Genomic DNA, 12,914 nt, shown 5'->3' with positions numbered 1-12,914 from the left:
CAGGTCAGGTTTTAAGGATTTACCCAATTCAGCACAGGTGGCTCAGTCAGTCTTTGACTGAGCCACTGATTGAGCCACCTGTGCTGGATCAGGGATAGCCTTAAAACCTGACCTGTTGATGACCCTCGAGGACTGGCGTTGCCCCACCCCTGCGTTAACGCATCTCTTTGCTTTAACTGGTGCAATAACGTCTGCTACATCTGTATATAGAACTTTTGGCCACTCAGTTAAGCAACTAACATTAGGCTGTGGCCAAACAGGGAGCTTTTGCGCGGTGACATCACGCTCCCTGCTCGGCCGGGAGAACTGTGGCCGTCTAGGTGCGCGCGGGGGTGGGGGTGTGTCGGGGGGCACGGCCATGACGTCACAAAGCTGGTTCGCCCCGCGGTGCATTGGGCGAACCGCTCACGTGACGCGCCAGCGAGAGGCAAATGCTGCAATGTGTTTCATCGCAGCCAGCGTGAGAGCGCCCGCCCGCTCAGCGCCACCCTGGCCGCAGCCTTAGATTGCATGTTCGCTAACCATAACTTAGGAAAGGTGATGCTCTCTTAAGGAAACAAGTTTTGTTATTTTTAATTTTTCATACAAAGCATCTAAACCATGCTTCATGAATCAAGAAATAAAACTCGGTGCACAAAGGTTTTTACATTTCACATCTGACACATCAGTGCTTCAGCTAAAATAATGCCCCTTGTCTTTTGAGATCAAACCCCCTCAGCAGAGCATTTCCCAGCTTTACAGAATGTGGTAGTTTCTTTCTATATTTGTTGTTGCTCTCACGGTAAATAATAAGGCTCTATAAGATACAGTTGGTATACAGATCATGTATATACTGTATGTAACGTCCACAGTCCTACTCTCAAATGAGTCCCCACTTCAAAATCAGTTATTTTCCCAAATTCAGGGTATAAGGAATGGTTTCTGTAACTTCTGATTAATGCATTATTTTGTGGCTAGCCCTTACCCTAGGCAGGGAAGAACAGGTAACCAGATGAATGTTTCCTGGTTGGCTGGCCTGCAAAAGCCAGTCTGCTTGATCAGACTTAAATAGTCTCACCCAATTTCTTTTTTGATTGTCATTTCATTATAAGTCGCGTGTCATTGAAATGTATATTCACCAAAGTGCCACCTGCATTATACAGTATCGGTTTCCCTTAAAATATCCTAACCCTGAGCTGCACACTGTTTATCTTAACATGAGTGTCTTCAGCTTTACTTTATCTGTAAATACCATTAACAAACAACTGTAGTAGATAACCCTTTAGTGTCACAAGCCCTTTCATTCAATACAAATCACTTAACAACGCTTTCACTCGTCAATATACTAAGTACTAGCTCCTTCCACCACTGATAGTGTCTGTTTCCACTGCTACTCAAGTTTGCTCACGCTATATACGCAAAGACGGATAACACCTAATGCTATTAGATCATTGTTTTTTTTTTCAATTACATAACTGTGGTTCTACTTTATTTATTACCATCCAGGACAGTCAGACATTAACATTTATTTTCATCATTAGGCCGCAGGCATGGTAAAGGGAAGAGCGCTGAGCAGCGCTGACGCTCATGCTCTCCTGCTCAAGCTGGGGCTTTTTCGTGTCCCTGCATGAGCGTCAGCGCGCGTGCTTGTGTGTCGGGCGGGAGGCGGGTGTAGCGCGCCACGTCACGGCGCCGACGTCACGGACTGCCATTGGCTTCTGGCAGTCACGTGACCGGCCCTGCGCTTCCCTCAGCGGGAAAACTAAAATTGGGTTGTCGGCTAAAATTCCACACGCCTCCGCACGCCTGCGGAAGCGCCGTCTAAAGCCGCGCTGATAGGGATAATGTTTCCCCTCAGCGCGGCTCAGCACGGTCTTTTTGACCATGTCCGAGGCCTTATTCATCCTGCAGACATTAGTAGGTTATTTAGGCCGCAAAGCATTGGGCCATTGGATTTGCAAAAGAACATATTATTATAGGAAGTAGTGTAATGTTAAAGTAAACCAAATACGTTTTCGTTTTTATTCTACTATAAACAAGTGGACACACAGTGCTAACATAATATAGCAACCTAACCTATGACAAAAGAGTTTGACACTGCAGTGCAATATGTTACAGGCTCTTTGTCACCTGACATACTCATAATATCATCACGGAAGTTCTGTCCGCTGGATAATGGCTTTTCTTGATCTATACAAAGTAAAAACATGCTAAAGCAGCGGTGCAGGTGTACAATGCCCACTAACTGAGAACGTACAATGGACAACGGGAGAGTTTTTCATAGATGAGTACAGAGCTTTCCATGTGTGGATGTGAAGGGAGTTGTGGGATTTTGAAAGCTCTGTACTCCATCATTTCAATTAAGTGTATCTGTAGTAGGGCAAATACTTATTACAGTGAATATGTGCTTCTTGTAATTTTCGTGTTTCTAACGAGAGATCTATTTTTAGTAAGCAGTAACAGGAAACTAATGTAAGCCTTAAGCAAAACATTTGGCAAACTTCTGTAAAACATTTGCAAAATAGTACGACCGTAAAGCGTATAATAATGAAGCGCCTGCAGTTCTTCTACTTTTAAATCCTTTGGCAGGAAAAGATAAAGACCCTTATTTATTATGCACTGCAATTCTATAAGACACCTTACAGCCCATTCAAGGGAAGTCATATAACAGAGCAACTCTTAATTAAAAAAAAAAAAAGGCTCAAAATGCCAAGGTCACAAGGAATTTGCTGTACCCGGTGTCTTTAGAAATGAGCATCAATCTTAACCCCTTGAAGGCTGCTCCTCCTCCCTGAAGAATGTGACTGTTTTTAGAATTCTCTGCCCGACTCCCCCCCGCCCCCCCTCTGATACTGAAGCTCTGTAATATTTCAAAGAGGTCCGCCCAGCTGATGAATTCTGCACAGCTTAAAACGCTGTACATGGGAATCTGGAAGTACAAATTAGAAAGTGTTTCCCTTAACAAAGTCCTTGCCAGACCATCTGAAGTACAGCTGGTACAGCTTTGAAGGATGTTATGATACGCAACCGGTTGGCTGCAGTCTTGTTTCTGGTACAGATGGTTCCTAGGGTATCGAAGCAGCAAATAGACATTCCTGTAACCTGCCTTTTAGAATTGCTTTAACCCGTTTTAATGGAAACTAGATCACTTTGTCAATGACTCGGTGTAGCTGCAGGGCAGATGGAGGTATTTTGTCCTACTTCCCATAACTTCATGCAGAAACACTCTGCGATCCATGCTTTAACCCTGAAGGAATCAGTGCTGAGGGAATCTGTGCATTGTTTCCTTCTCAAACCGGGAAGAGACTAAATGACTCCCCTTCTTAACCATAGCACTTTGTTTTAATACCCCAAATATAACTACGTATGTTGCACCCCACGTTTAATTGGTTATTCACTCCTGATTAAGCTCTTGCATTTAATGTAATGCAATTCCCTTCATTTAAAAAAAAAAAAAAAAGCCAGTTTTCTTTTACTAAAATCAAAAGCAAGTACAGTATGCCGTCTTCAAATGTTTTAATTATATGTTAAAAAAAAAAAACTGTAAAGAAGTCATTCATAAAAAGATAACTTGGCACATCAATGGGGTTATTCATTGAACTGTGACAGTGCAGACAGGGGCACTATATCATAGAGCCTACCATTGATTTTGGTGCAATAGTGCATTTTAAAAACAAAAAAAATTCCACAGTTGTGTTGAGTGAAAAGCACATTAAATTACATTATGTTACATGATATTATCCAACAAAAGAAGAGATATGCACTAACTGCATAGTGAACGCGACAGCCAAAGCGCCAATGTATATCACGAAGGAGCAGTGGAGGACCCTCTTGCACTGCTCGCTGCCTAGGATTTATGTCACCGCACTGTTCAGTACAGGGTAGCATTGCCAAGTGTCTTTTTTCCTTTTCTTAACCAGCTATTTCAAATTGGTAAATTGGGGAGACTGCGCTCCTCAAATTGAAAAGTGATTATATATTTGTTTTTTCATTTTTTTTTATTTGGTACAATGAATTGCGAGCGCTTGGTGTTGGGGCTTTGTTCTCATGCATTCTGTCTGGGACTGTGCTCTTATCGCCAAGTTTAACATTGTTGTGCTCTCTTTCATGTTGTTAATCTTTGCAGAAGTGCTTGTGGTCATATAAACGCACACTTGACATCTTAATAAAATCATTTCTAATGCAGCACACTAATTATTCATTAGAAAACAAAGTGTTCGGGTTCACCCTGTAATGGTGCCCTTCAGCACAATACCTCGACAGGAACAGCAAATTGAAAACAATTAAAACTGTCTTCTCTATTTTTTCGCTGTATAACAGATTCATTTGTAGGGATAATTGATTGGAGAGCTGGGACCAGGATACACTTTTTCCTCGTTAGGAACTGCGTACAAATTAAGTTGTCTACTAATTATGATTTCCTGTTTTTACTTAACATCAAGGTTTACTTTTTTTTCCGGGTGGAGGTTTAATTTGTGTGTGCAATGTTTTGTTTAGTCTCTGCGGGAACAATAGCATTAAAAGAGATTATTGATTTACCTCATTTAAATAGGATCTAATAGGTCTAGTTATATCCACCCGAGTCAGTTTCATATCCTTACAAAATGTATTCTCTGTGAAAGAATAGCCACACACACAAACACGTACACACACACACACACACACACACACACGCACACACACACACACACACACACACACACACGTGTAAGCTGTCCGAGCAAATGTTTTTAATAGTTAAAACAATGTTTCCACCAATATGTCTTTGAATTCCGTTCTCCTAGCATATCACGAAATGTCAACTTTGGAAACACTGATCATATATTACCAACACACAAACCTTTTGAGTTGTCTTTTTTTTTAAGCAAATGCTAAGGTTTAAAACATGTGACTGAAGAATGCTGAAGGAATTCCCTTTGGAGAAAGACATGCTTAATACTCTTTAACCTCTTCACACCTGGGGCAGCAGCCTGTATTACATGGCAGTGCATGAAGGACCCCACCACCAATCCTGTGGGTGTATTTAAAATGTGAAAAACAAAAATGGAACTTCTATTTCCCATATGGTACTGTACATGTCTTCATGTCGGTAGAAAGGCTGGTAGTACCTGTGTACTTTAGCTTAAGTGGCGTTACTTGTTTTAGGATGTTCTGCTTCTTTTCAAGCAGAGTTTTTTAATAGATTTCTAGCCTACTACTACTGCTTCTGCAGCTTAAAACTTCATAAAACAGCAAGATTTGCCTTTGTGACATACATAGTACTATACAGTATATACAGTTCCCTATCTCCGCTCTTCAGTACTGTGGACTCTGTCCAGGGATTCAATTGCAGCCTATGCAGTCATGTTGGAAAGTGTGTGTAACTCAGCAATTCCTTCTTTTAAAATGAACATTCAAAATCTCCTTCATAGTGCAGCAGTGTTTCAAGACAATCGCAGCCGTAAGCAATGTGGTATTACTTTTCAAAAATGCAGCAAAACCTTCTTGGCTATGTAACATAAAATTGAGCCTAATACAGTTCTAAACCTCCTCCGTTCTGATGAAGAGCATCACCTTGCACGAGAAGAACTTACCTTGGGCTGAACGACTGTACAACTCCCCTGCAGTAGCTGCTGCCCCATAGAGGGACTGAGTTCTTGGAGAGACTGAGTTCTCCCAGGCATGAGAGATGTGAGCATTCCAGCAGTAACAGCAAACAATGAAAGATAGCCTCTTTGCTTGTCCCAAGCCTATGGAGCATTACGTCATTGCACTGCCTTATAAGGAGCTCTGTTGTGCAGACACGCTTGTGTCTGACTAGTGTACTTTAATGATAGCCAGAACTTTGAAAGTTTATTAATGTATTTTGGCTCCATCTGAAGTTCAAGACTGTGTGAAATATTTCATTTGTCTACACAGTTCAGGGCTGCACAAGAATGTGCGGAAGGCTTGGGTTACAGCAGCCCCTTGTTATTGATAATAAAGTCATTGAGAGTTATTAGCTGACCCGTTCAGATCATTTTCTAGCGAAGAATAACACGAGCTGCAGACGTGTTTTTTTTTGTTAAATCCAGAAAAGTTGTTGCTATGATTACGCTTGACTTTTTAAAATGGTGATGGCTGTTCCTCACAAGGACGTGGATTTAAAAGCTGTGACTTTCTTTTTCTATGGAGGGGGGGTGGGAGGGTCCCCCTTGGTGGATAGTAATTTTCTTTCCTGATGATGTAACTACAAAACAATCCTTCAAGTGATGATGGGAAGGCCAGATGAAACCCATCTCCCCGTTGGTTTAACGTAGGATTTGTACTTTCTTGTTGCCTACAAGCGCCAGTAATGATTTTCTTGTACAACGAGAAAACTGGGATATAAGAAGAAACGAGGCACGTTTGATAAAACCATATTATTATTTTTTTTCTTCTAATCTGATTTCAGGCTTTTAAAAAGGTTTGTTGAAATGCTTAGGGGAAGGGTCTTTTGCTCTTTAACCTCGTGTGTACATTTTGCAGGCGTATTAGGAAGAAAAAGTTTAGTTCATTTTGGGGGATTTTATTTATCGTACATTCGTGGTTTCATATTGTAACAGTTTTATCTAGTATATTAATGCCAATATACCATAATATACTATACCACATAAAGAAAATGATCTTTTAAGACTGTCTACTTTAAAATGCGATTTCAATTTGTAACTAATGATGTCGTCCTACCTCCCAATTTCCTATACAATCCTATTGTGAGCTAATTGGCTTTTTTTCACTGAAGTAGTCTAAAATGGAAAACAAAAAACTAAGCAGCTTGCAGTAATAAAAGGTAAAAAGGGTGAAGAGTAGAGCACTGCTTGCAGTAATAGTTAACCTTTTTTGTGTGCTGTTTTTAGCTGATCTGTAAAGACTATAATGGGAGGTTAGGACTACAGACTTTGTTATTGGTCTCGACAGTGCAAATAAGAGGGCTAAAGTCCAGACCTCATGGTGTATCTGCGGCTCAAATCCATTGGTTGTTAACACTATTGCGGTATGTTGTTTATAAAAGTCGTTTGTTTATTTACCATGTGACAAAAAGTGCGGGGGAAATCATTTTATGAATTTTACAATGTTATGAAAATGACATTTCCCACTCAATAGATATTTAGTCTTTGCCATGCTCTTCCATGTACTCCCAACAGTTTCTGCAAGTCTACACCAGAACACCACTTAGATTGTAAGTTCTTTGGGGCAGAGACCTCCTTCTCCCAATGTTTATTGATTCACTTGACCCAGTTTTGTATTATACCGCCTTATTTAAGACCTATACAAAGCATCACACGGTTGGCGCTCTATAAACCAATACATCAACTTTCGCTGACGGAGACGGGTGATGTAATCCGTTGCGTCACCGTTGCCGTCGTGCGCACTATAAGCGCGGCCTAAGCTACTAGTAGCAGAAGCAGAGAATAAAAGGCTCTTCTAGGGCATCATGTGGCCCATGACCCACCAGTTGGAGGGCCCTGCTAGAAATGCATATTGAGGCCTTCACCCAGAAAGCATGCAACATTATAAATGATATATTGTATTACAGCAGTAATGGGCCGCATATGTGGCGCATAAGCTTTCAAAAGGGCTGCCCATTAACCACACATATTGTATGGTGCACAGGCAGGAGGGACTTTGCAGCCGTGGGTATGAGCTACTACATACCCCCTCCAATCAGCTTCTTAATGCCGACACGCTGGTGAATACTGTTCCACTCCTCTCATAACACTAGAAACTAGTGATTAGCATGGGCCAGTGGGACAGTACTTTTCCATGCATTGTCATAATAAGGCAGCTCAGGAAGTTGGGAAGATGCAACATTTCCATTCCTGCACTGGGGAGAGAGGTAGAGCGGGGTACTGGGTTGGCCAGTGGTTGGGGGCCACAGGTGAAGCCAAATTGTTTGGTGGACACATTTACACCACTTCTGTTCTAGCAGATGTGTTTGATGCAAATACACGATAAAAAAAAAGCGACAGGTGGAGGTGCAGAGTTTGATAGATAATAACTTTATTTAATATAGCACTTTTCTCCCAATGGGACTCGGAGCGCTTCACAATTGCAGTATAGTGCACGGTACGCAGCTCATACTGCAGGATTTTTACAGACACTGTCCCTGCCCAGATGAGCTGACAATCTATGTTTTTGGTGCCTGAGGCACAGGGAGATATAATAATAATAATAGCATGTTCTTGTATAGCACTGCTAATTGTACGCAGCGCTTTACAGAGACATTTTGCAGGCACAGGTAGAGCTTACAATCTATGTTTTTGGTGCCTGAGGCACAGGGAGATAAAGTGACTTGCCCAAGGTCACAAGGAGCAGACACAGGGAATTGAATCAGTGTCTTTACTCACTGAGTCGCTCCTCCCATTATATCTCATTATGATCTGTGCCTCCCTAACTGCTCCTATTGACACTGCCCAATTTGCAAGGTGGGGCAAAACGGATTTATTTTCCAACAAGGAGCTTTTTGTTGCTGGAAATGTACTGAGGTACTCTGCATCATTATACAGTGTGACATGTTTAATTTCTGTGGTGGTGTATCACGTCTAAAAAAACTCCAGCCTACGCGCGTTTCGTGACTGCTGACGTAGGGTGGACTTTTTTTAGACGTGATACAGCGTGCACACGTGTGGGGAGGAGAAGGGGCGCATTAGCAGTGACATCATCAGAGGGGGACAAGGCGCTCCGAGTCGCGGGGACTCACGCTTACTCCAGCCTCCATCTGCATCACCCCGGCACCCTCTCACGCAAGCGGACGGCACGTTGTATCCTGTATGTAGGGACTAACGGCATGTGAGTGTACTGTTGTTTAGCCCTGTAGTATTTTTATTAAATTTTACGGTATCATACCATTGGTGCTTCATGTTTCCTTACATTCCGGTGTATGGTGTTGCGAGCGTGTATCTGAAGAGAGGTTACATCGCCTGACAACACATAGATGTACAACTAGCCGGGAAGGAAGTTAAAGATACCTTTTGAGGCCCTTTATTATCTATTTTTAAGTAAGTAGCTGGCAACGGTGGGGGAGATCACGATTGACCAGAAGATACTGCGCAATGGTTGTTCTGTCTTGTATGATTTCAGATCTGGTTCTGCTATCCTAAAGGACTTAAGTGTGATCGGATTTCAGACTTATTCATCATCCCCACTACCAAGTTTTTGGGACTTCATTTTCTGTCAGGTTTCTATACCCGATAGTGCGCCAAGGACTATTTTGTTTTGTTCATTGTTTGTTTAAGAAACCTACAGTATGTGAACAAGAAAACTCAGGTCTAGCACCATCTATGTACAATCTTACCAAAAGGTATTATAATTAATAATAATTGTTTGTTCTTGTATAGCACATACAATCTACGTTTTTGGTGCCTGAGGCACATGGAGATAAAGTTACTTGCCGAAGGTCACAAGGAGCCGCCACCAGGAATTGAACCAGGTTTCCCTGCTTCAAACTCAGTGCCAGAGTCAGTGTTTTTATTCACTGAGCCGCTCCTTCTCTTAAAACCCATTCGGTCTGCTAAAGAGAAAGTATCAAATCTAGATTTTAGTATACAGGGAATTGTTTTAGGTCTAGAATTTGTGCCTCTCACCGCAATGGCTTCAATGACCTGCCTCAAAATACTTAGAATTAGTAATCATTCACCCAGTGTGCTATCCATGCAGTGCCCAGAACTTACCCTAATCATTGTAAAATCACAACTGTGTTGGCAGGTGTAGATGCCATACTTGGTGAATAATTGTAATGAATATATTTAAAAGAAATAGCTGTTAGTTGAATAGAAGGAATACCCTGCATTTGTTTGAATATAAGAATTCTGTTTACTCAACTCAATTCCCTGACGAAAAATAGCATGTGGCAGGGCTGGCTGGGAGTTTTGCGGGGCTCAGTACTATGGGGCTTTGGCAAGGCCTCTTACCTTCTCCAGAGCAGCATCTTCTCCTGCTACATCGAGTTGACATCGTGTCATGTGACATCGCGTTGTCATGGCAACTCATCATCACATCATTGCAGGGGGAGATGCTGGTTCCGGGGGAAGAAGTTAAGAGGCAGACAGAGGCCCCACTCTCTACCCCGGCAATCAGTTTAAATGTTGCGGAGAAGAACTTGGGGCTAGGTGCAGTGGCATCGATGGCACTGTAAAATCAGATATCTTCAACCAACAGGGTGACGTCCGGGACTGTGAGGCCAGGTGTTGGTCTAATGTACGAATTATACTGATTTAATTTATGGACCATCATTAGTAATGATCAATGAACAGCTCTGATGACATCAAGCTCATTGTCTCACATGCAAAAATCTGTTCTTGCATCAAGTATGTTACCGAAGCTTGGTGACCTCATTTCTCATGAAATGTTCTGTGTCAGTTTCTATTTGTGATCACACCCTTCCCAATGTGTGTGTTAGAATTGGTTTCATGTATATCCGCACAGTGAATGAGCGGAGTATACCAGTGTGTGGATGATATATGAATAGGTTAATGTTGCAGCAGATAATGAGAAGTGGAGGATAAATGCATATCACTAAGAACACTCATTATTATAATGGAGCTGACAATATTTAACTTTGTGGAGACATGATTAGCAAACATTTAAAGTGTGTGCTTAGTTGTAAAAATTCTGTAATTGCTCAGGAGGATCATAGTAGAAAACCTTTGATCATCTTTTAGTACCCGGTCACATTTGGGGGACGGGGGGGGAGGGGGTTAGGGGAATCAATTCAGCCATCTCTTAAATATTCTTGTCCCAAAAACGACACCTACTTTTGTTAGTCTATGGCCCCTATTCAATTTATTGTGAAGTCGTCTTCTCACTGCTTCCCATTCAAATGAATAAAGCTGAAATCTTTCCAAACAGGGTCAAGACACTTCCTATTATGATGAAAACATGCCAATTGTCCCATTTAGAATATGCTGTGAAACCACTGCCCAGCCCTGGACTAACATTTTTTTGTAATGTGGAGAAGCTGCTTAACCGCGAATAAGAACCTATAAGTTCAGAAACTATCAATTTACATTGTATGTTCATTTTATCTAAAAAATGCCTGTAAATACTGCCAAAACTGATATTACTCTTCTGGAAGTTCTTTATTTTCTCAAAAGTGTAAGGGTGTATGATCCCACCAGTAAACTAATAACCATGATTTGTTTAGTGGGCTTATCTTAAATTGCCAGAATTGTGGTGAAAAACCCGATTGTGGTGTAAGAAAGAAGACTATTATATCCCTCTCAAATTATCACTCTAAACTGCAAAAAAAGGTAATTATTTTCTTGTTATTGTTATTTAAAATGCCTATATGTCTCTGTTTTCTTCATAGCAATAATGCTATAGCGTTCATTAGGCCCAATGATCATAGCCATTAGTTCACTTTGTACTTTGGTAGGGCTGAACCTTTAAAAAGAAATGTACTGACAAACCAGTGTGTCTAACATCACTTTATTGTTCAAAAGCTAATGTGGTATTATAGGTTTTCACGTGTGAATTGCACTATATCATTATAATCTCTAATCCTTTAACTGCTTCAAGGCTAGGTGTCGTTTATGCATTGTATTAGAAAATGTACATAAAGGAATTCTGCAATGTTAACTTTATTTATTTTTTCCATTTAACATAGCTCCAAAGGATACGCACAGTATGTCATTAAATTAAGCCCCTCTGTTGTAAACACAGTTCACTAAGCAACAAATGATAAATCGGAAAGATATAGAATTTAAAAAAAAAAAAAATGAATGACAATTTGAGGATTTTAGTTCTAAATCTGCTCCTCATCAATCTTCAACAATGGAAGGCCAGAATTTAGAATAGATCAGAGAAAAACTCGGCTCTAGCTGTTAAATTGGAACTTTTTATTGGGCTGAAAGCTTTATGAGATTATAGTCTGCTGTGGAATGTTCGTCATGCCTAGGAATAAAAGTACAAAAAATATAGCCACAAGTGCAGAAAAGACAAGGCAAACATAGCCACGGTGCCTCCTACGCTACCAAACAAAGCTTTGTTTCCTTAGCAACTAATAATAGGTTTACGGAGATGATGATGTTGTTGTAAAAAAAAACAAAAAAAAAAAACACACACTTGAAAAGCAGAAGTGTACTGTGATTTTGTTGAAGAAAGGAGCCTCAATGTATAATTAAAGTAAAAAAAAAAAAAAAGGTATAATTGCACACTAGCAACTCCGAGGGGGTTATTCATTAAGCTGCAATAGTGCCAGTCGGTGCAGTATCACACACAAACTCCCATTGAACCTAATGGGAGTTTCATTGCGATCATGTCATGATCGGCACTATCACAGTTTGCAGAATAACCCCCCCGAGGGAGTGATGTTATATAGTAAAGTGGCTGTATAGGTGGTTTTGTACCCACAATCCCCATTGATTCCAATTCCCACTTATATTGGCATTGCCCCGGCTCCCACAAATTGCCTATTCCTTTCTGTTGATCTTAAACTCATGCTGTGCTGGATTTGTCCGGTTACATATACACACAATATGTACTCCTAATGAGACTCAAATGGAAGCAGTATATCCCCCGGTGTTTGCTGTTGTCCATGTGTAGACTTCGAACTTCACGTGTTACGCTATTAAAAGTATCTGAAATTGTGAAGTGAACCTAAAAAATGGTCCAGATCGTGATACATTTCCGAGAGCGTTCTCTGTTTCACATCTACAGTATGTGATGCCCATTTAAAGCGGCAATCCCGCCTAACTAATTTATGTGTTTTCACAAAAAATTAACCGGGCGGGCCCACTGTCCCCGAGATACAGTACTTACAGGTTTAGATGCTGGTGTTATTTTCCCTATTAAGGTTATCCAACCAGCCATCAAATTTTGCGGGTCCATTGGGCCAATGGGAAGCTGCAAAGTCATCGGAAGGGTGACCTTGAGGCTTATTGAATGTCCGCTTAAGCCAGGGATGGCCAACTCCAGGCCTCGAGGCCACCAACAGGTCA

At 41.1% G+C, this 12,914-nt stretch overlaps 2 protein-coding genes across 4 annotated transcripts in view; one reads left to right on the top strand and one right to left on the bottom strand.

Moving 5' to 3' along the window:
- The window catches only part of CMSS1 (cms1 ribosomal small subunit homolog), a 340,967-nt gene that overhangs the window by 43,177 nt on the left and 284,876 nt on the right, over positions 1 to 12,914 (top strand).
- Positions 1 to 12,914, bottom strand: part of FILIP1L (filamin A interacting protein 1 like) — a 288,762-nt gene that overhangs the window by 33,580 nt on the left and 242,268 nt on the right. Inside the window, exon 1 of one of the 3 annotated variants that reach the window (XM_075594075.1) lies at positions 5,553 to 5,734. The exons of the other annotated variants lie outside the window; for them this stretch is intronic. Within the exon in view, the coding sequence (XP_075450190.1) occupies positions 5,553 to 5,719 (167 nt within the window). The 5' untranslated portion in view covers positions 5,720 to 5,734. Of the gene's footprint in view, positions 1 to 5,552; positions 5,735 to 12,914 lie in introns of those variants that run through there. 3 annotated transcript variants of the gene reach the window in all.

The sequence above is a fragment of the Ascaphus truei genome, chromosome 3 (assembly GCF_040206685.1).
Source record: "Ascaphus truei isolate aAscTru1 chromosome 3, aAscTru1.hap1, whole genome shotgun sequence".
In the NCBI taxonomy this organism is placed as follows: domain Eukaryota; kingdom Metazoa; phylum Chordata; class Amphibia; order Anura; family Ascaphidae; genus Ascaphus; species Ascaphus truei.
The sequence above is the reverse complement of the archived record's forward strand: the minus strand, read 5'-3'. Positions and strand labels throughout refer to the sequence as shown.